At 47.0% G+C, this 22481-nt stretch overlaps 1 protein-coding gene across 1 annotated transcript in view; it reads left to right on the plus strand.

Annotated features, from left to right (window-relative positions):
• The first annotated feature begins 10951 nt into the window (after positions 1–10951).
• Positions 10952–22481, plus strand: part of LOC122175736 (phospholysine phosphohistidine inorganic pyrophosphate phosphatase) — a 68456-nt gene continuing 56926 nt past the window's right edge. Inside the window, exons 1-3 of the mRNA XM_042863621.1 lie at positions 10952–11070; positions 21533–21720; positions 22326–22479. Coding sequence (XP_042719555.1) covers positions 10952–11070; positions 21533–21720; positions 22326–22479 — 461 coding nt within the window. The remainder of the gene's footprint in view (positions 11071–21532; positions 21721–22325; positions 22480–22481) is intronic.

The raw sequence follows: 22481 nt of genomic DNA on the forward strand, positions 1-22481 counted from the left end.
TGTCCAGAGCCTTCCACAAAGGAGATGTGATGTTATTTGTGTGTGAAACTTAGGCTTAAGGGTGAATTTCTAGAATCGGCTATTCCTAGAATTTATAGATAATATATGACCCAAATCTGCAAGTACAGCAAGAGGGCAGGAATCTGAGAGCCCACAAGACCCTGACAAATGGCATTTCCTAGCACAAAAAGGAGAAAAATTAAAACAAAATCCAAAGAATATCAAAGCAAGAGTAAGCTACTTTGAATTTCAGGCTTCCAAGTGCCTCACATGAGCTTGCTTCCTCCTTATACCAAAGTATTTTGATCCTGATCCCACAAACCTTCTGAACTTCCACCAACTTCACTCTTGGATTAGATCTCGACAGTGACTTCTGCAAAAGATATTCTGGAAATTGCTTACCCTGCTCTTAAGACATTCAAAATCTAACCAAGCTGGCAACTGAAACTGTCATAGGAACATGCAGAAGATGAACACACATCCACATAGCTGGGTAAAAAGAATGAACATCTTGTCAATTAGGCTGATCTCAGAACCGAGCCCTGAACATCTGGTTGCACTTTGTCTCAGGAGTTTGGAAGCTCTCCTCAAGATTCTACCCCAGCACAACCCCACAGGGCCCTGCTGCTCATGTGCCTGACATTGCTACAGCTGTGACTCCCAATCTCTCCAAGCGATGAGCTGCTCAGCATTGCTGCATGCTGGGACTGGGCAGTGCACATAATGCCTCATACCAGCAGACTTTAACTCAGTCTCCTTGCCTTGCAGGGAGAGATTAGTGAGGTATCACACTGCATCATTGCCACTTGTCCCAACCTCTGGCTCGCTTGTACCACGCTCCTCCTCTCAGGACCTTAAACCAGCCTGAAACCTTCTGGAGTACAAATAATTCAGAAAAACTAGAGGTTTTCTTGATACAAAGAAGGGGCAAAGCAACTCGGAAAGCAGAGCATTTAGCCCATTCTTTGCTCTCTGCAGCTCATTTGTTTCCAGTGCTCTTCCTCATCAGTTTCAGTGAAATGCAGCATCTCTTGAGCTTATGAACAATTGTGCTTTTCAGTGTATTTGAGTGGGACGGACAAGAGCTATCAGCCAGTGGCTGTGCACAAACATGCACCAAGAGGTGTCAACATGGTGCTGGGGGCACAGGGGTGACCTTACCTGAGAGGACAAGAGTTCACCTTGTCTGACTCACAGAGTGCTGGGCCAGGTGCTTGAGGAGCCACAGATGCAGAACCCAATGTCTTGTGAGGCTCCCATCTTGCAAAGCCCATGCATCTTTGTATATACTCTCATTTTGAAGAAAGAAAGAAAGAAGAAAATCACTGCTTCCTTAAATAGCACTAGAGCAAGTTCTCTGATGAAAGCTACCACAATAGATCGGTAGTGTGACTTTCAAAGGAGTAAAATATTTTATTTGTATTGGATTTGTACACAGATATGATGTCTTCGAAAGTGTTTCAGTGTATCAGAGAGGTGAAAAAGCCTGAATGCCACTGAATCCCTCTGTAGTGTTATGACATGCCTAAGCCACATGAAATACCATGTTTTTTTAATTACAGTTCATCATGTGGTATTATAAGGAGAAGAAAATATGATGATTAACTTGGGAAAGAAGCTGGCTTTGGAGCTCCTTAGTGTTTAAAGAGGAAAATACAGGAGAAATTAAGGCTAATATCTGTGGTACAGTAGTAAGCAAATAGCAGAGACTGTGGTGCCATGAGCTGCAGGAATCACAGAGCCACAGGGCTGCAGAACACAGAGCTGCTCTATGGGGAGGAAAAGCCCACGTGGGAGCAAAGGTGCAAGATGGTACATGGGAGGCAAAAGGAAATCTGTGACACGCAGCTTGTAAGTTTGGGACACGCACATTATCTCGCAGAAACTTTTACTGAACACAACCACCAGATATCAGTCCCACACCGTGAGCTCTCCATGCCAGGAAACTGCCATAAAAGTCTGCTCAAGGTGACTTTAGCTGATATGGGATCATTAGAGAAAACGAACATGTGTTCAGGTCTACTTATGCAAGAGTCCTGTTATCAATTGTTCTTCAGAAGGATTTCACCCACCAAATATTTTGCTAGACGTCTGATTTGCCTGCGAGCTGTAAAGCTTCTGGAATCAGACTTTAATCACATTCCTGTCCAGTACATGAGGCCAAAGCAATGCTGCTTGACCTCTCCTGACCCACCTGGACACGTTGCAGGTTGATGATAGGCCAGCCATGGGTTTTGTGAGGTCTGCAATAAACACAGGGTACCTCAACTTTCACTGCTTTCCTGAATACGCAGTGGGACAGGCAGGTTGCCAGTTATGGTACCCACAGTTTTACATATAGACAAAACAGTGGTTTATGAAATGAGGTAAGTAACAAAAAGAGTTTAGCTGATGGATCAGGAAGACCAAGGCTGAGTTTGCACATACCATGTTGCTGAACCATACATACATCCTGGAGAATAGCATAGAATGAGATTCCCCACATCTGTGAAGGAGGCTCAGACTTCTTCATGCAAAACAGGCAGAAAAACTCCTGGCAGGAGTTCAGCCTAAGGAGACTGATAGCAACACATCTAGCAGCTGATTAAAGGAACAACCAGAGCCACCTCTCTGTGCATCACCTGCCCCACACTGAACAGAGGGGTCCTGTGGGTCCTGCTGGGATCTATTGGTCTGCTTGAGCTGGGGAGGAAAAGTCCACATGTGTAGAGCAGGGGGTTTGAAATCCATCCTCAGCTCCAAGACCTGCATGTAGAGAGCTAAGCACTCACTACACACGTTCCAGTATGTAATAACTTAAGAGAAAGCAAATGAGGAAAAGATAGAGCAGGATAAAATGAAAGAGAAAGAAGGAAGAGGCTGCTAGGCAGCAACTATACTTCAGCTATGTTTCCTAAAGCTTTGTGTTGCACTATAAATACTGATTTTCTTCACTAAAAATGCTTGGACACTGACATTTCAATAGGTGTATTTCATCTTCCTGTTTTCAGTAGGTTTAACTAGTGTAATGATGTAATGGGACAGAAAGTACTGCAATAATAACAGGGTGGCAAAGTCTTCAGCTACAGCAAATGAAGACAAGCCAAATACTACGGCTACAGATACAAAAATGAAGGGAAAAAAAAAAGCTGCTTACCTTCAGAAAGCCCCACATAGGCAGGAATCTCCAGCAAGAGAAACATTCAGCTCCACCACCAACCCTTAAATGAGGTCTGGGAAGGGGTGGATCCTGGCTCCAGCCCTTCTGGTCACTGAGCTGCATTGCATGCACCTGAGCTGCCCTGGGTTGGCCCTGCCTTCCACCAGGTGCTCAATCACTGCTTCAACCCAACTTTATGAACAGTTTGTTTGTTTGTTTCCTAGAAGTCCAGTTAAACAAACATTTCCAACATTTCCCTAGCTTTGGTCATGGTTGTCCCCCAGGTACTTTGTTCATTAACGAGTTAAATGAAGTTGATTACCAGAGTGCTTTTGTGTTTGGAACACTGATATTTTTGTTCCCTGTGCAGAGAAAGTTAAAAAAAAAACAAGACTTACTTTTTTTTTGGTCCAAAGATGAACATTGTGTGAGTCAAAAGTTTTCCTTTATCCACACACCAACTTGCACTGCTGAAGCACAGCAGATGCTCTCTTGTTTCCCTATGAAGCACCACGCGTTTGCCACGGCAGGAGAAGGATTTCAGGCTGGTGCCCTAGCTGCTATGCTGTGTTCTGGAATAGAAATCAAGATAGTGAGCAAAGCCTTACATGGGGATGCATGACCCAAATATGCCCAGCAGCTGGCCTTGCTCACTGCCCATGCTGTTGTTACAGTCGATACAAGGGGAATGAGATTAGCTACTAACTTTCCTGTTTTCTCTGGAGCATTTTAATTCAAAACTTCTAAATTAACACATAGATGCGATTTTTGCAGTTTACACATGGGTCTTACTTGTGATTCTCTTTAACATCTATATTCAGCTGTGAGCAAAGTCAATTTTTGTCTACGGCTGATAATATTGCACAACTCCGTATTCAGAACTGCTAGAGATAATGGATACTCAGTGGGGCACTTCTAAAAGTGTTACTGGTGCGAATAGCACAATCTGGGCAGTTCAGAGCTCAGCAGCAATTGCTGTTTCCAGGGCTGAGGTTTGAATCACAGCCACAGTAGTGGCCAGTCACAAAGAGAAGCCAAAGGGGTCACCAGCCAAGGGACATGGGACAAGAGGAGGGACACATCAGCGTGAGTGCTTGGCCAGAGCTGAGCCAGGAGTTTTGGTGGCCTGGGGCCAGCGCTGTGAGGTCTGCAGTGCCACTGCTGTGCACAAGGAGAAGGTGCAAGTGATACACCATGGGAATTGTGATGTGTTCTCTGAAACTAAATGTAAAACTTTTTCATCAACCCAGAGCAGTAGATATGACTGAATGGGGTCGGGGGAAAGGCTGGCTTCTCTTGCACAGCAATCAAGTGTTCAGATTTCTCATAAAGCTAAAGGCAAAAGCCTTTAAAAGGCTTGCAAACATCAAGATTGCACACCAAGTTATACTGCTGCATTTTTTAATTTGTAACTTTCTCTGGTTTTTCTACAATTTACACTCATTACGGAGGAGAGCTGACCATATCACAAGGGCAAGGGCAGAAGAACTTCTCCCCAAGATCTCAGAGCAGTGCAGGTGAGCAGCAGGCCCGTGCTCTGGGAACATCTCAGTGACAGCCAAAGGAAACCCAGAGAGGTGTCTGCACACACAGCGATGTGAGCCCTGAGGAGCAGACTGCCAGGAGGCCAAGAGGATCTCGGTCTGGTTTCTCCCAGTCAGGAGCACGGATGGAACTCAGGGATGAGCTGCTGCAACTGTAATTCATACCCAATCGGAGTGAAAATGTTACTGCAATTAACCAACAAGTAAATATATTCATAAAGCAGAGTTGTGACTTCTAAAATCATGACCTGCGGCAAACCCTGTGCTTTGTTAACAGCATTCCAATAATTGGGAAGACACAGATTGCCTCCTTCTGGGCATGGGAAGGTAACAACAGGACCTCAGCTCTCCTGCACTGAGCCTTGCAGGGCACCTTGGCTCAAGAAACCTAAAAATCCCACAGAGGAATGCAAACACCACTCTGTCCAAGCACAATTACAAACAATTAAACACAGGGTAACTTCAAAAAAATAAAAAAATAAAAAAATAAAAAGAAAAAGAAAAACAGCACAACCTTTTTATTTAGACAAACACGAGAGATAGATAGGATTAATGAGCTCAGATTTTTGGTTGGAGAGCCAACGCGTACTTGAAAGCATCATGATGTGACCGAGGGGATGCACATGGGTTGTAATAATTTGTGAAGCTGCACGAGGCGGATTTATTTTAAACCAATGACTTCCCAGCATTCAAGGAGGGAGCAGCCCCCAGCTAAAGTCCCTTTTCATTCCGATGCTCATAACAATGAAGATGAAATACGATTTTCCCTTCTAAGAAATGCTTCAGAAGGCAAAAACAAAAAAACCCAAAAGAGCACCAAAACGCATTTTTTTCTCTGGTACAGAAAATAGGTCTCTGCATGCGGGAAATTCTGTGTTTGCCTTATTTTCTACCACAAATGCCCCATTTTTAAAGAAATGAATACTGCAATCATTTTCTCTGATTTACATTTTCAACTCTGCCTCATTTGGCACCAACGCTGTTGTTCCAAGAACAACCGTTCTCTGCAAAAGGAATGATCTTTGGACGACTCATCTCAAACCTTTGAAGTCAATGGGGATGGAGTGAAATGCAAGACAGAGGGGCGATGCATATTAGCAGCAATCAAATACTTTCCCACTGCCCGAGTGGACTCTGTGCACATCGCCTGATGGCACAGAAGAGAGAACTCTTAGCAGGTAACCAAGCTTGCAGGTTCGGGATCTGAAATCTGATACAAATGAGTCATGCACCAGTCCCCGGAGCAGCAAAAGTCGTGGACGTCTCTGTGTGTGAGCATCCCTGGAAATCGGACCAGCCGAGTGTGGTCAGCAGCACCGGGACAGCAGCAGTGGGAACAAAGTGTGGCAGCTCCGAGCTCCCTGGGGCTGAGGCGTGTGCTGGCAAGCCAGATGGCAACGAGGAACGTTGGAAAGAGAAACTTGGAGAAGAATTAGAGTCAGGCGTGTGTAAAGAGGGTTACTCTCTCCATCTCCAACGCCTATAATTACATATCAAACGTGCTAATAAAATCCTGTGGTTACAGCATGTGGGTATTTTGTCTCTGTCGAAGCGAGCCGGAGAAGAAAAACCCGATTCCTCACCCTCGGGAGCGCTGGGACAGACCCGGGGTGGGCTCTCAGAGGTGCGGGGCGTAGAAGGGCCCGAGGTACGCCGGCCCCAAGAAGGGAGCGAAGGGTCCGCCGCCGGGGCCGCCCAGGGGGAAAGGAGAGGCGGCCGGGAAGAGAGCGCTGGCGGCGGCGTACGAGGGGAAAGTCTGGCCGGGCAGCGCTGCGGGGCGCGGCGGGCTGGGGGAGCAGCGGGCGGCAGCGGGGGGAGCGGAGGCGGCCGCTCCGTCGGCTCCGGGATGCTGCTTCTTCCACTTGGTGCGACGGTTCTGGAACCAGATTTTCACCTGCGTCTCGGTGAGGCTGAGGGAGAGCGCCAGGTTGAGGCGTTCGCACACCGACAGGTACCGGGTGGCGCGGAATTTGTTCTCCAAAGCCACCAGCTGCTCGTAGGTGAAAGCCGTCCGCGCTCGCCGCGGTTTGGCGCAGCTCGCCTCGGCCCGACGCCGTCGGCCGCCTCGCGGCGAGCCCGGCTCCTCCGGCCCCGTGGCTGTGGAGCACGAAGAGGAGCCGGCGCCGGCCGCTGGCTGCCCCTCCTCGACCGCTGCCTCCGCGCCGCTCTCCGCCGGGGTGCGCGCATCTATGGGAGAGGGCGGCGGGGTCAGGGGGGCACTGCGGAGCCGCTCCGAGCCCCCCCGGCCCCACGCTGCGAGGAGCCGTTCCCTCCGCGTCCCTCCCCGGGCCGAGATTTAACGGTCGTTAAATAAAAGGAGAAAGAAATCCGGCCGGCAACCCCAGCCACGGCGGCTCATTTACAGGGAGGTGTGGATATGGATTTCTTACCAATTAAAAAAGAAGTTATTAAAGTCCCCTTCTGAAGCGAAATAAATCCCCTCCCCCCACCTCCCCATCTCCGTGCTAATGGAGTTTCAGATTTGCGAGGGCCGGATCGATAGATGTCATCTATTAAAGGTAAGTTTTAATCGAACAATATTAGGATCAGGCCAGGGGAAGGAGGTTTGAAGTGGGTACCTGCAAGCTGTGGGCAAGAGATAGGCGGGAGTCAGTAATAGGATATCGATCAATGGGAGCTAAGGCATCCTCCAGTGGGGACGGGCTGAGCAATTACCCAGCCGGCTGTCCCGGGTGCGGGGGGGGGCAGTCGGCGGACAGCGGGCGTAGATCGGCATCGGGACCGGGACCCCCTCCCTGCCCGGGGAAGGGTGGCCCAGGGACGCTTCCATTTGGGGCCTGGCGACATCGTGGTGCGCGCGGGGCGCAGCCGGAGGATTGCCCGGTGGGGACTTTTCTATCTTCGAGACTCGAAAGGGGCTGCATCCCCCTCTCCCCCCGCCTCGCCTCCCTCCCGACGGACGGCGGTCCGCAGCCCGACCCCCCCGCAGCTGTCCGGACTCGGGGGATGCTCCCCGGCTGCCGGCACCTGCTCGCCCCGCCAGCGCCGAACAGAGAAACTCGAACGCGTTCCTACCATCCGCCTCTAGTTTATTCCTCTCGCTCTCGTGCTGAGCAGCGCCTTTTCCTACTTCAACTCTCGCCAAACTTTTTTCCTGCTCTCCCGAGCGGCAGGCGCTGCCCCCGCTCCCCGCGGCCGTTTCGCTTCTCCGGGTGAATTTCTGAGGATCCAGGATGTCTAGGATGGAGAAGGAGATCTTATGCTGCTGGACGGGGGCCGTCTTGGCCCCACCGTCCGGGCATTCCAGCATCCCCCGCTCCGCGCTGCCGGAGAGCCGCGGGTGCCAGCGCGGGGCCGGGGCCGGGCGGAGGGCAGCGCTGCCGCGGAGCCTCCGCCGCCGCCGCCTCCTCGCGGAACCTCCGCCTGGGCGCTGGAGACGCGGAGTGAGCGGCGGGGAGGAGGAGAGCGGGCGGCGGGGTGGGGGTAGAGGAGGGGGCAGAGCAGCCATTGGCACGCGGCCCCGCGCCCTCCCCGCGCTCCGCTCCGCGGGGGCGCAGCCGGCGCCGCCCCCCACCATCATCGCCGCCCCGCGGTGCGGCCCGGGGGGATCCACGCGTGGTTGCTCCCGGGTGAACCCTGTGGTGAGGAGAGCAGGGGCTCGGTGCGCTGCCTCTGCCCAGCGGCCTTTGTTTTGGGTGTAAAATTGAGCTTTGGTCCTTAATGAGCATCTTCGCAAATTAGCATCTTCGCGTTTTCGGTTGGTTTGAGGTCAGCTCAAGGTCTGGGTAGTTCAAGGGCTGGCCCTGACTCCTGGAGTTCAGCCCTGGCGTGTGCATCGGCCCCATTTCAAAGGTGGGGGTGATTGATTGAAATTGAGGTACAGCCATGCTGGACGCCTGCCCCCCCGAGCAGCCCTTGACTGAGAACTGTCACCTGGCATGGAAGTGCCCCATCACCTCTTATCCTTATAGCAGGGGTAAGATGAGCAACAGCAAGTCAGGTCTCTCCACCCTGCCCCACTCTTATGACCTTTATTTAAAACTTCCTAGCAACGTAGTGCTGTCCTGCAGATTTTGAGGAGGATGCTGTCCCCTCCCCTTAGCAGTTCTGCGTTTTGTTGGTGCTGCACATCAGGGTGAGGTGTAGACAAAGACTTTATGCAGCAGGAAAGGGAGTGCTCCCACTCTCTGCCTGTCTGTGGGAATCTGACTAGGTAAAAATAACGCGCTGCTCGATGGTAACAGGTGCTGCAGAATAGGAATAAAGATGATAGAGTTGGGATTTCTTTTTGCTATTGCAAAGGCACGGGTCTTGAGATAATAAGGAGCTGGAAGATGAGATAAAGATGTGCAGGGAGACATGATTACAAGTAATTTCTTTGGTCAATTATGTGGTGGCAGTACCTGAGAGAGTGTTTGACACTGGGCTCTAGTATGGGATACCATACACATTCAGAAGAGAAGTTATCTCTGTCCTGGACAGTTCATGCACTGAAGCTGCAGACCAATGAAACTTAGTTTCATGGATGCATCCTGCATAAAAATGACCCTAGGGTTGAGGTGGAAATCGTTCTGCTGGGTGCTGCTCAGTGCTTCTCATGTGTCAAAGTGATAAAGTTGCCTGAGGTGCAAAAGGAAAGGGAAAAGTTCCCCATTTCTGGATAGTGTAGGTCCAGGGTGAGGTCAAATAATGGAAATGAATATGAAATATTCTTGCATATCCTCTAAGTATGGTTTTGAACAAGATTCTTTTTGTTTGTCACCAGTATCAAAGTACCCAGAAAAACCACAGGTATGATGATCTGGTAAATAGATGTATTGCTCACTGTATTTTAAGGATCATAGAATCACAGAATGGCCTGGGTTGAAAAGGACCACAGTGATCATCTGGTTCCAACCCCCTGCTATGTGCAGGGTCACCAACCACCAGACCAGGCTGCCCGGAGCCATATCCAGCCTAGCCTTGAATGCCTGCAGGGATGGGGCATCCTGTCAGCCTTTGCAGCACTGGAGATGTTTCATTTTTGGAAGGAAAAAAATTGACCGGATTTATGGTGAGAATATAAATATTTCTGAGTTATTGCAACTGCAGAAGCTTAAAAGGTAAATTGTAGCGCTGGGATTAGTTTGTGGGCAAGCAGACATCTTCAAATATGATCAGGTTAGCACGTGCATGGAGGCTGACCTACAAATAGACATGCCCATGGAAGGCACACACAAAAAGCACGCGTTCATGGATTGGTTTTAGCAGTCTGTTTGAAGTTGGTTTGCTTTCCAGCCCAAGCATTAAAATTCAGCCTGAGTGCTGTCTTTAAATTGCTTTGATGCTGGGTGGGTTTCAACCCTGACCTGTCCTGTCGGCAGTGATGGCTGTAACAAGCTGCGGATCAATATTCATAGCGGGTGTCCTGGGCTGATAACACTATCCGAGACAATGTTCGCTATCAGCGTAGACAGCTGAGATATTGCGCCATTAGTGATGTTGTTTTAAATAACCTGATCCATTTCTGGGTCTATTTAGTGAATTTCACAGTTTAGATAATATCTTTAAGGAGAAGCCAAAGGCTGTTCCAGACGCGGCGATGCAAATCAATGCTGCCAAGGCTCCTCTGCTTTCCTTAAAACAAAGTGGACTGTGGTTCCAGCGCAGCTTGTGATGCGTTCTGTGAGCCACAGTCTGCTATCAATATTAGCAATAAGGCAGCATTTTGACAACATCAAGGGAGAAACCAGAGCTATCTGCAACACTGCTGATAAAATCTTGTCTGACTGTAAAAAAGAGGGGACCTGTTCAGTTTTTTACATGACGAGGCAGTTATTTTTCTTGGAGCACATGTGAGGAGGTACCACAGAGGCGGTGTTTGGGACAGGCAAGGCCACGCATCCATCACCGGGCTGGAGAGGTCCCTTGGGCCAGCACAGCCATCCCCATCGCAGAGGGTCCCTGCGATCCAGGTCCATGCTCCTATTTGCATGGATGTTCCGAGACGTCTGGGGAGCCCATGGCCAGCAGAGCGAACTTTCTGTATTGCTCCCAACCTATTGGGTTCTGTGCCTCTGTGCTCACGCGTGAGGAGGAACTGCATGAGGGGGATAAGCAGAGCGGGTCAGCAGGCAGACCCATAGCAGAGCCCAGGCCGCTCTCCTGACAGTCTGAGACACTCAGAGCTGACAGAAGCAGCGCAACTCGGAGAAAACAACACTCTTCCCTGCTGTTTGTAACATCCATCCCCCGCTCCCTTCAGGCCGCCTCGCCGCGCTCAGACTCCATTTCCCAACAGCCCCCGGGGCAGCGAGGCGGTGCCGACATGGCGGCCTGGGCACGGGCAGTGCGGGGGCTGTTGCTGGATATCAGCGGGGTGCTGTACGACAGCGGCGGGGAGGGCGGCGGGGTGCCCATCGCCGGCTCGGCCGAGGCCGTGCGGAGGTACGTGAGGCCCTGCCAGCCCGACCCTGCGCGACGTGGGGTGGGGGGTCGCAATGAGGTGAATGCTGGGGGTGCCGGAGGGGGGGGGGGGGCTGCGTGCACTTTGCGTTCAGCTGGGCTAAGGTCGTGCAAAGGGCTGCTGGGCAGGTAGTGGCCTCGTTCAGCTAATTAACTTGGTGAGCTGGTCGGTGTGTCCTGGGGGCAGGTGTGGCACTGGGCTCTATTTATTTCAAGGTAAATATTGTCTCTGCGTTTGCTGTACACGAGGTTGCAGTGTGTTCCCTCGCTTTTCCGTTCTTGGGATGCAGATCTGGGATTCAGAGCAGACCCTAGGAGGAAAAGATTACAGTAAAATAAAAGCTTTTATTTCTCCTCAGGTGTAGAGCAGCCTGCTTGCTGAGGGCAGAGGCGTGTGCTGCTGGGTGCGACCTCTGCCAGAATTAAACTTCCCTGGCTTCCCTTCTCATCTCACCCAAATCCTCCTGATGACATTATTTCCCTGCTGAAGCTGTGGCTGACAGTCAGTTTGCCCATGAAGGAGCAGCTCCTGCTCTCCATCTTCCAGGATAAGACACCCTATCACCTTCCTGCGACGGCACTCTGTCACATCTCCTTGACTGGCATTTTCTGATTACTTTGCCTGGGCTCCCAGCTTCTCTGTCAATTCCCCAGGAGGAAGAATCATAGAATCATTAAAGTTGGATAAAACCACTAAAATCCCCAACCCCAGCCCACCGCACCATGATCACTGCCCATGTTCCTCAGTGCCACATCCCCATGACTCTGGAACACCTCCAGGGACAGTGACCCTAATACTGGGCAGCTGTGCCACTGCATCACTGCTCTTTCAGAGAATAAATTGTTCCTAACAACCAAGCTGAACCTCCCTTGTTGCAGCTTGACTCCATTACCTCTCTGGTGGCTGCAGGAGATGGTCAAAAAAGCCAGGTGTTCTGCTCAGAAAGAGGAAGGACACACATGCCTGCCGTCAGAGCCGCAGAATAATTTTACTTTATTTTCTGTATCATCTGTAGGCTCCTTTATCTTGAGGAGAAACTGCTTGATGCCTTCTGCCAGAATTTTTTTGCATGGCTATGACAAAATGATTTTGTTCTCCTGTGGCTTGTTGCCCCTTTGGTGAATGGGGGGATTTATTCCTTTGTTTCTTTAGACTTTAAGTGCTTCAGGGGCTTCTCTCTTATGCTGAGTTTGTGCAGGGTAGCCCTGATCGTAGCTGAGGCATTCAGGCATGGCCATAGTAAACATAAATAGCAACAACCATATAATTACTGTCTGCAAGCAGATCATTTCCTTATAAACCAGGACATATTAATAATATCTGCATCACAGTTCCCCAGATGTTTTTGACATATTGTTTGTTTCCCCTAGGTTTTTAAACTTTATTTTCCATCAGGTTGCAGACTGTTATTTAATAACTGTGTCACTGCATTTGCTGAAACCTCCCATATGGAGGCAACATACACTGCAATTTAACTTACGGCAATGCCAGAAATGCGCTGCTGAAACAACACGAAAGCTCTGGCCTTGGGCTAAATACAAGATATGACTGTCTTTCTCTTGAAATGCTGGAAGTATCTGGGCCCCTGTTTCTCGTTAGGCATTTCTGCATCTCAGCAGCTAATTTGACCTGATGCAGAGGGGGCTTCAGGGCATCTTTAAGGAGGGTTTGGAGATGCTGAATTGGACAGGATGTGTTGAGAAGGGTTGGGGTTCAGGTTGGGGACAGTGTGGTGCCTCTGTGTGCAGCACTTTGCCCACTGCCCTGCGTGGAGGCACCTAGATCCAAGCACCACACTTACTTCTTAAGGAGTGTGCTAGGAACAGGGAGGCAAGTGTTGGTATACCTGGTCTGCTAGATGTGTCAACAAGAGGTTCTGTCTGTGGCAGTTGGAGACAACACAAATGACCACTGAAAGGCATCAGGAAGCAAAAAGAAAAAGCATGTTTTGGTCAGGTCATTCAGTGCAAGTGGGTAAGAATGATCATTTTCTGTGGGTAAAGTTGAGTAGCCTTATTTATCTCCCTATTAGGTTGGTAATTGTTGTAGCTCACACCACATAAAATCCTTATTCATTCATTATCCTATTACGAGTTGATCATTAATATCAGTGTCTGTGTCACAATACAGCTCGGTGGTTCCATGCAGATGGAAAAGCAAAAAGTGGCTCTTTTCTAATTAATTCATTTTTGTACCAATTAAGAAGTCGTAAGTGCAGACAGCTAGGAACTTTATAACTAGTTCTCTTTGATACAATCTTTTGCAAAGAGATGTATCTAAAATTTCTCAGCACATTTATGTATTTCACAAGTCCACTATGATTCTCAAACACCATTCTGCCAATGATTCATACCGTGGATATGAACTCTCCCAAAGTGGTGGCTGACCTGTTGTCTTCCTGCATCATCTCCCACACCATTACAGCAATTAACTTCATGTAACGATGTATACTACACAACAATAAAAAACACAAGTAAATATTTTCATTTGCTGTTGTTTTCATATGACTGAAATCATTTCAGCTCCTCTAAACCTGTATTTGCTGCGTGATTTTTCTTGTTTTCAGCAAAATTCTGCTGTGCAGTTATTTCAGTTAGCATTTCAGAGAGTAGCAGTGTAATTTTTGCCAGCAGAATTCAGTCTGCCTTATGTTTATGATGGCTGCAGGGAGTCGGGTTTCTCATTTGTTTTTGGTTTTAGCTTTCAGTACAGTCAGATGGAGTGAAAAAAACACCAAAGAAGCTGATGGGCTCTGAAATGCCCTGACCAGGATGACATTCAGTAACACAATTGTCTGTACTTTAGAGATTCACCCAAGGAATGGCTCACTGTCTAAGCTGGTATTACTTGTGATGACAACAGAGAGTGTTTTATTCCTAACGCACATGCAATTTTTACCAATGAAATAATTCAGTATGCACTGGATGGAAATGGGTGAATAGGGAGCAAAGGAATGAACCATGGAAGTATTTGTTGTACAGAGCGCACGTCCTTCTGTTCTCAAGTAGCACTAAGGTGGATCTGGATCCTTCAGATGCTTGGCCAAACCATGGCAGACAGGTATCTGTGTGGCAAAGGGCACTGGCACCACTGTTTTAACCCAGAACCCAGGGTGCCAAAACACACAGAAACCCAGCAGGGACTGCTCTAGTTCATTTCAGGTGAGGATATTGGAGAGGTACGTGACCAGACAATCCAAAAACGTGTTGTTAGGATCATTTGGCCCTTTGAAACTTTTAACCCACCACATTTCCTGGCTGCTTAGTTTGCTGTGGCATGCATTTGTTGTAAATGAGTTGTAATGGAGTTGAATGAAACACACCTCTCTGCAGATAGCTGGCAGATACTGGCTGCCATTTGGGGCAGATGAGAAAGCCATCAGTGACTTAAAGCCTTCTGTTGGAGCCAGCCTTAACAGCACCTCTATACTGCACTCTTATTGTCTTAATTGATTTATACAGCATTGGCATGAGGTGAGCTATTCGCTTTTTATCTTCCAAATAATAGGGAGTTGGTCCCTTATAAGACAGAAGGTGGTTAAACACCCATAAAAGATGCCCAAGCTGAGCTCTGCTATTTGCATTTACAGCCCTGTGCTGTTAGTACGGCCATTAGCATATCCATATGAAAAGCACACAGTGGTTGGACCTTTACAACATCCTGTTGTTTGGCCTGTATAGTGCATCTGTGAGCCGGGCCTTCTACAGGGGCCCTGAAAAGAGCAGCGGAAATCTGGGGCGCAGGGAGGCTGCAGAGCAGCTGGGCAGTCATGTTAAAGTCAGCTACCTGGGGAGCCAGACAAGGAGAAGATTGTGAGCAGAACAAGTGGAACGGGAACTGTAAAGCAATTCGGCATGTGGGGATTTGGGTGGGATGGTGGTGGGTTTACAAAGAGCCAGCTGAAAGCGTGGGTAGGGCAGGGAGCAAGAAATCTTTGTTGCAACGGATGGTAACCAAAGCAAAGTTTCCTTGTTTGCTACATCTTGAGGGCATGGGATAGCAGAAGAGTCCTAGAAAGGCTTTCAAAATGAACTATACAAACTCTTGGGTTAACATCCATTTGTTTGTCTTTACCCTTAATTCTGTTGGCAGTTTCTATCTGCAGATCCCAAAGAAGGCTGGGTGTCACCATCTGCCTGCACTGGAGGCAGCCAGAGAGACGCAAAGAGATGGAGCAGTCCCTTGTAGGCACAGAGATATTCACTGGCTGAGCCAGGAGCAGATCCAGGAACTGACCCTCACTGGCTGTGAAGTGGCCATAGCTCCTCAGCAGGCTGTGGTCCCATGTTTCTGCAGCACTGGCCATGCACTCAGGCTTCTTGAAGTGGTGGACCTTCCTAACCTAGCTTTTCTTCACTAATCAGCAATGTTTGTTATTGTTTTAAAAAGAGCTGCCTGCTTGAAGGTATAGGTACTCCGAGCAAATGCTGTCTGTGTAAATTGCATGAATAAGTGCTTACACTTCTGGAATTTAAATATCATTAACCTTTAGGATCTTGAGCTATTTACCATCCATCAGCACAATTATGGCACATACTAATATTTACCAACGAAGAATAATAAAATGTATTACCACGATACCCACTAACAGTGCTTGTTCTTCTACTAATTCTTCTCTTCTACTAAATCTTCTTCTTCTTCTACTAAATTCTGATTAATTCTGAAATGGCTTAGCAGCTCTCTGCCTCATTCAGAGCCTTAGAATTTGAGACTTGTCTCAGCTTAATGCTGTTGGGTAACTTTTTTTCCCATCTTTCATGTTGGGTGAACTTGGTCTGAAATCTTAAGAACCAAACCAGATCCTTTGCATATCCTCAGCAATAGCACCATCATTTATTACCACCATTAGGTTTAGGGGCCTTCATTAAAATTGCACATAGTCCTTGCAAGCGATGCCCTGGCAGGAGTAGTTCTTAGCTGTGCTGCTTCTTCAGAGTACAGTGAAAGATGCAGAAGTCAGATGAGAAGTTCTGCAGGTACCGAAGGATGCTCAGCTGAGTTTTGCTTGCTTTGAGGGAGCTTGTATCTGCATTTGGATCCTTAGCAGTTCATCACTTCCAGATTGAAGTCACACTAGGTTTGCTGAAATGCAGCTTGCTTTGCTGTGAAATCATGTGGCACCTTGTAGAGTGCAAGGCACGTGAGAGCGAATTATTTATTGATAAAATAGGCTAAATGAAGCCTTTTGGCAATTGACTTGCTGAAAACAGAATCCATTATTTACTAACAGATGCTGTTTGTACACAAACTGAGAATGTGACAGTGACAAAGATAGTTTGGTTTTGATTGAACTTTTAATGGAATAATTAGTGGCTTCAGAGACAAAGCAACTGCTTCAGCAAAGAACTAAAACTATTGGAGTACAATTAATTATATTGTCCATAGAAATGTTTTGCCTAATGAAAATAAATATATTCCAGGTCTGTTTCTGCTAACTGAACACCCCAAAGCTCTGATTTTTGTTATTGACAGCTCCAGAGTGGAGAACTGCCAAGTGTTTAAGGTCTACCAGAATTTATTTTGCTCCAGAATGCACCTGTAGGTTTGATCAGCATTCAGTGCTGTGTGAGTCTGTGATGTAATCTGCCCTTATGCTCAAGCAGGTGAAATGTGATTTACATTGCCAAGTAATGTGTTCAGTAATTCCAGTATCTAATTGGTGCATCAGGGGAAGGCAGCCGGTGTGGGAAATGTAGGATTAGACTGGTCTTGTGTTCTGTATGGGAACCCAGTATCTGTACTTCTTTAAAAACACTAAGGGTGATTTAGATGCTAACTAAAGTGTTGGTAGGATTTCAAGTTTACAATGAACATCAACTAAACAATTTATGCTCTTGTTGTCAAAGTGTTTCTAAGTGGTGTTTCCAGAGTCCTCAGTTCTATAATGGGACCATTTGAATTTCACCACTGTCCACCTAACAAGATCAGGCATTAATTTCTGTGACCTGAGCTGGCTCTTCATCGTGTAACTGACTAATTATTGTGGCTAGAAAAGAATATTTGCCTTCTTTGTATAGTAGTGTGTGATTTGCTAGGTGAATTAAGGGGAATGGGGCACTTCCCTCTGATGGTGGCCACTATTCATTGCTTCAAAAGGCAGTGCATGGAATAATATGACCCTTCAGGGGTTTCCTTTTGAATGATTTCAACTCTTTCGTTAGCAAAACCTTTCACTGAGCCAGAGAGTGGTCAGAGATGGGGAGGCCAAAGTTTAGCCTTCACCGTGCCCTCAGTTTCTTTTGCTGTGTGCAGGACAGCACAAATTGCAGGAGTGATGGCTTTCAGTCCAGATCCTTGGGCCATTTCTCTTCCTGTTGGTGTCACAGTCTCTTCATTGTCTAAAAGAACAGCTTTTGTGTTTTATATGCCCAAGGGCTGCCCATAAAGGTTGGCAAGGGCAGCTGGTTAAGTCTGCACAAGGTCAGTCAGGATGTCTAATAATTGTCCTAACACTTTACCTGTTATGGAACAATAATGAGAGTTTTTTCATTATTTTCGGGTGAGTGAACCTGGCAGATGCTGACAGCCAGCAGATGTGTAAAGTTCGAGGTGATTTGTAAGGGACTGGCTCATCTGACGCGCAGTAATTGCACTGTGGGACATTGTCACTCAGCGTCCCGTCCTGCTCTGGCAGGATGAGGTAAAGGTCAGTTCAAAGAGCTGGTACAGCAGGAGGGACAGTGCCGGGCTGGAATTCAAACCTCGTTTTCCTATCTCCCGTGTACGCATCCTCATGATGTGCTTGGTAATGAGTTCTAGATTTAGGGATTGCTTGGGTGACTGAATAGTTGTTTTGAGACCAAGTGGTGAAGCATAGGAAGAGGTCCTTTTACTCACCTGTTGGTGTTTTAGTTCTGTACTCATCTGTCCAAGTATTCTTTGATTTTAAGTATGATTTGCAGCTCGGAAGTTCTGTTAGCAGTGGTTTGTTGCTTTGAGCTTAACAGAGTTGCAGGTGAGCTCATGCAGCAGCATGTCAGACTGCTCATCTGCTCCCTGCAGCCCTCTGCACTTAGCTGTCCTCCAAGTACAGCTCTGACAAGTGCTTTTTGCAGCAGAAAGGGTTTTAGCAGTTTGCCACCTGTGACACCCAGAGAAGCCAGCTCTTTGAGCACGCAGGCAAAACTGAAGGTTCCCTGTTCCTGCTCTGGGTCTGGGGCCCATTTTTCTCTACTTGCAAGCACCGAGTCCATTGCTCTTTATCTTACAAATACATTATCTTACATCACAAATTTTGTTCGTTCTCTTCTCCCAGCATCCTCTCAGTCAGCAGTGCTAGAAGGTGCTGTAACACGCTCTGCTCCTGGTCCGTATGTGTGAGCATTAGCTGCTGCATCAGCTCAGAAACACAAGGTTTCCTCTGAGAGCCTACAGTACCATCACAATCTGTGTGCTGAAGGACTGGTCCTGATGTGCATATAATCACAGTTAGCAGTAGGTGTGATTGTATCACGCAGGGATTTGGCAGAGAGCTCACAGAGGGATTTTTTTAGGGGCACCAACTTGGAAAGAACAGGTGAGCTTTCACTGAAAAAGTTTTTATGTAGCTATAACTCTTCATTGTAGATTCAAGTGTTTTTGTTGATTTTCCTTTGCTTAGCATTCCAGGATGCTTTTGAGAGCTATCTTTGTGCTTCGGCCAAAGAACTCCTATTTTCTGACCAACTTGACTGTATTCTTTCCAGGCCTTGCTTCTTACCAAGAACTCTGTTTGTTGCGATGATGATTTCTGGTTGCCGCAAGGCCAGGAGCTGCCCAGGATGTGTCCAATTCTGTCATGCATTTTAGAAGTGCAACTGTGGTTTTCATCTAAAATTCTGAGAAGAAGATGAATTTCTAATACAGGAAAAGCTGGTCTTTGCTTTCAGCCAGCTTTCAGACCAGTTTGGGCACATTTATTTGTCTGCAGAACTCAACGGTTAGCGATGTTCCTGAATTCATTTCATTGACCTTTGAGAAGAGAGAATACATTCTTATTCAACAAATGTCTGTTTCCAGACAATCATGAATGACAACATTTTTTACCTTCAGAATATATGTATTTTTTTAACAACAGCACACTGTTAAAAGTTTATGCATCCAAATTACATTGCTTTGCTTTTTAACTACAGCTGAAACCGTGTTTCGAATAACAGATGTGGAACACTGTCATCTCGCTGTCACACCAATTGTTCATTGTTCTGAGAAGGTCACATCATAATTCATTAACAATAATTATTCCCTGGGGATGCCCTGCACTTCTTCACTCAATTGCTTCATTAACTTGCGAGCGAATCTCACATTCACTGCTCCAATCAATGAAGATATATTTATAATGTACAAGTGGATGCTATTAGTTACAATATATTAACTGCCTAATTTAAAATAGAAAAGCTATCTTTATGAAGGGCAATTAAACACTAAGTGTAATTGATAATTCACATACCTATGATTAGGAAAGACAAATAATAAGAAAGAAATGAATCACCTGTGTTACTGAGGAAGACGCTGGCATGCAGCTTTAATGAGCAGAAGGGGCTCTCTGCATCAGGGCTGGATTTCTAAGAATTCTTGGATGGAAAATTCTTCGTTGGATGTGTTGTGTCTGGGATTTGGTGTTTGCACCAACCTGTTGGGATCTTCTTTCCTAGAAAAAAGGACCCACACTTCTTGCTAAGAATCAGTGCAGGTGATTTCCTAATAAAAAAGCCATCATTCTTCCTAACACACACACACAAAAGAAAAACAATATTAGTTCAGTAACAATTGAAACCTAATCTCAAACTTACCTACGTATCTGAACCTGTATTAGGCCAGATCCAGGTCCTCAGAGATGGTTGTATACATAGTCTCGCTAAAACTAACAAAATGTAGACATTTTAGTACATTTGAGGAGCTGAATGAGGGTCCCTTTGGCAGAAATTAAGAAAAAAAGATTGAGATAGATTTTAAAGGCCTCTCTTTTGCAATGGCCACATTGAAGTATGTTGATTTTCCAAAAGGCAGACAGCTGATCCTTGGAGAACAGACCTTTTCATGATATCTCCAATGGGTCACCACAACCTGGTGAATCCCAGCTTGGAAAGGTGAAATGCTTCTGGTGCAGTGCAACGAAGAATGGTTAGAACATGTTATTTTTATGTGACAATGAAAGCTAGATGAGATAATGACATTTCTGCAAACGCTGAAGCACTGTGCAGTGTGTACTATTGGCACCTTTGTTTGCAGGTGGGGAAGCAAAAATTGCTGTGAGGCAGAGGACTGGCATGAGAATGCAGAGCAGTGATCCCCAGGAATGGTGTCCTTGGCTCTGGGCACTTGAGGCCATATTTTCTTTCTTCCCTTGAGAAGTAAAAAACTTCTTTTTTTTTCTGTAAACATTTATTAATAAATCAATGAAACTGCTCTATTTTTCAGGATTACCCAACAAATAGCAGCACAGGTGTTTTATGAGAGATTGCATGGTAAATGTGACGGAAGCCATCCCTGCATTGATAAAAGCATCATTCTTGCAGCACAGTGTAACTGGCAGGCCTCGTGCCTGAAGTCTGCAGAAGTGCAAAGCTGTGCTTTTACCTCCAGTGTAAGTGCTGATCACTGTAGCAGATGACCAGTGAGTGGAAAGGTGTAAATCCAAGCTAAAGTTCTAATAGTGCTATTGCACCAGCTCCTGTGCTCATAGCTGTGCAGTTTGTGTGTACGTCCCGGGAGTGCTTTAATGATACAGGTGGGAAAGCAAAATTTCAACAGGATTTGGAGGTTTTTGATACATGCAGAGAATGTGAGCATGGCAGGCTGAGGTATCCTGCGTATCATGTCCATCATCAGTGCTGCCCCCGTGGTGATGTTAGCTCTGCTCCAGATGCCAGTTCCATGTTATGCAGGGGCTCTGCACGTGTAGTGCCCTAAAATTGCTGAGTGACTCACTGCAGCCTTTCTGTACCTAAAGGGAGCCTATAAACAGGAGAGGAGTCAACTCTTTGAAAGGGTAGATAACTGCAGGAGGAGGGGCAATGATTTTAGGTTGAAGGAGGAAAGATTTAGGTTGGATATCAGGGGGAAGTTCTTTACCAAGAGAGTGGTGAGGTGCTGGCAAAGGCTGCCCAGAAAGGCTGTGGATGCCCCATCCCTGGATGTGTTCAAGGCCAGGTTGGATGGGGCTCTGGGCAGCCTGGTCTGGTGTTAGATATGGAGGTTGGTGGCCCTGCATGTGGCAGCAGGGGAGTTGGAGATTCACGATCCTTGAGGCTCCTTCCAACCCGAGCTATTCTATGATTCTATGATGCTAATTCCGTGTATTGTAGGGATGCCTACATGGTCATGATAAAGGATCCTGCTCCTGTTGTCATCATTGCATTTTTATTGTAATTATCCACGTTTTATGTGGTTTAGCAAAGCTGATGCTCCCAGCTCCTTTTCCACGTCCAATTGACCCAATTAAATTCTGCTGCTTTTACTCAACAGAATCAAGGCATCTGGCCTAAAGCTGCGGTTCTGCACTAACGAAACACAAGCGACCCAAGAGAAATTCGTGAAGAAGCTGCAGGGCCTGGGCTTTGACATCTCTGTGGCTGAAGTCACCGCCCCAGCACCAGCAGCCTGCCGCCTTCTGAAGGAGCGTGGGCTGAGGCCACATCTGCTCGTGCACGATGGTGGGACACCACTGGGACTTGGGTGGGGACAACCCAGAGGGATGTAGGCGTCTGTGAGCAAGCAGTGAAGTCCCGTAGCTTGGTGGTGGAAGAGCTCCTAGCTGTTCTGTTCCTGTTCTTTCTTCAGTCATGAGACTCTAGAAGAGCTGTAACAGAATGGCTTGAGTGTGATCTCCATCAGCAGTGCAGTGAAGGTAGGCTGATGGAGTGACTTGGCAAAACAACAGCCAAGGAGGCCTCCTTTTGCAGGGATATCTTTTTTGAAGCAGTAAATGTGGGAAGTAAAGAGCAGACTTATCTGCAAACAGGTTATCCCCAGGTCTAGATGCCTGTGTGTATTGAGCCACTTAGAAGTGGGTGGCAGGAGCTCAGGCAACAGTGGGAAATGGTTTATTTTACTCCCCCTTGCGATGAACAGCAGGATCTAGCCAGGAATAGAAGGAAGCTGAAGAACAGACGTGCATTTATTTATTTGATTCAGACGTATTTTTTTTATTTTTTAAAGTGTTGATTAAAGAAGGAAAGGAAACACAAATCTACAAGAAAACCATCAGTTCAGGTAGGATACAAAATGGTAAGGAATGTATGGATTTCTTTTTCTTTAGATCTTGTCCCTGAATTTGCTGACGTTGATAAAACGAACCCAAACTGTGTGGTTATCGGAGATGCAGCAGAAAATTTCTCCTATGCAAACCTTAATGAAGCTTTCAGAGTTCTGATTGGATTGGAGAAGCCTGTTTTGATCTCCCTTGGAAAAGGGT

This window comes from Lagopus leucura, unplaced genomic scaffold, assembly GCF_019238085.1.
Source record: "Lagopus leucura isolate 7727_CA_CO unplaced genomic scaffold, USGS_WTPT01 Super-Scaffold_741, whole genome shotgun sequence".
Classification (NCBI taxonomy): Eukaryota; Metazoa; Chordata; class Aves; order Galliformes; family Phasianidae; genus Lagopus; species Lagopus leucura.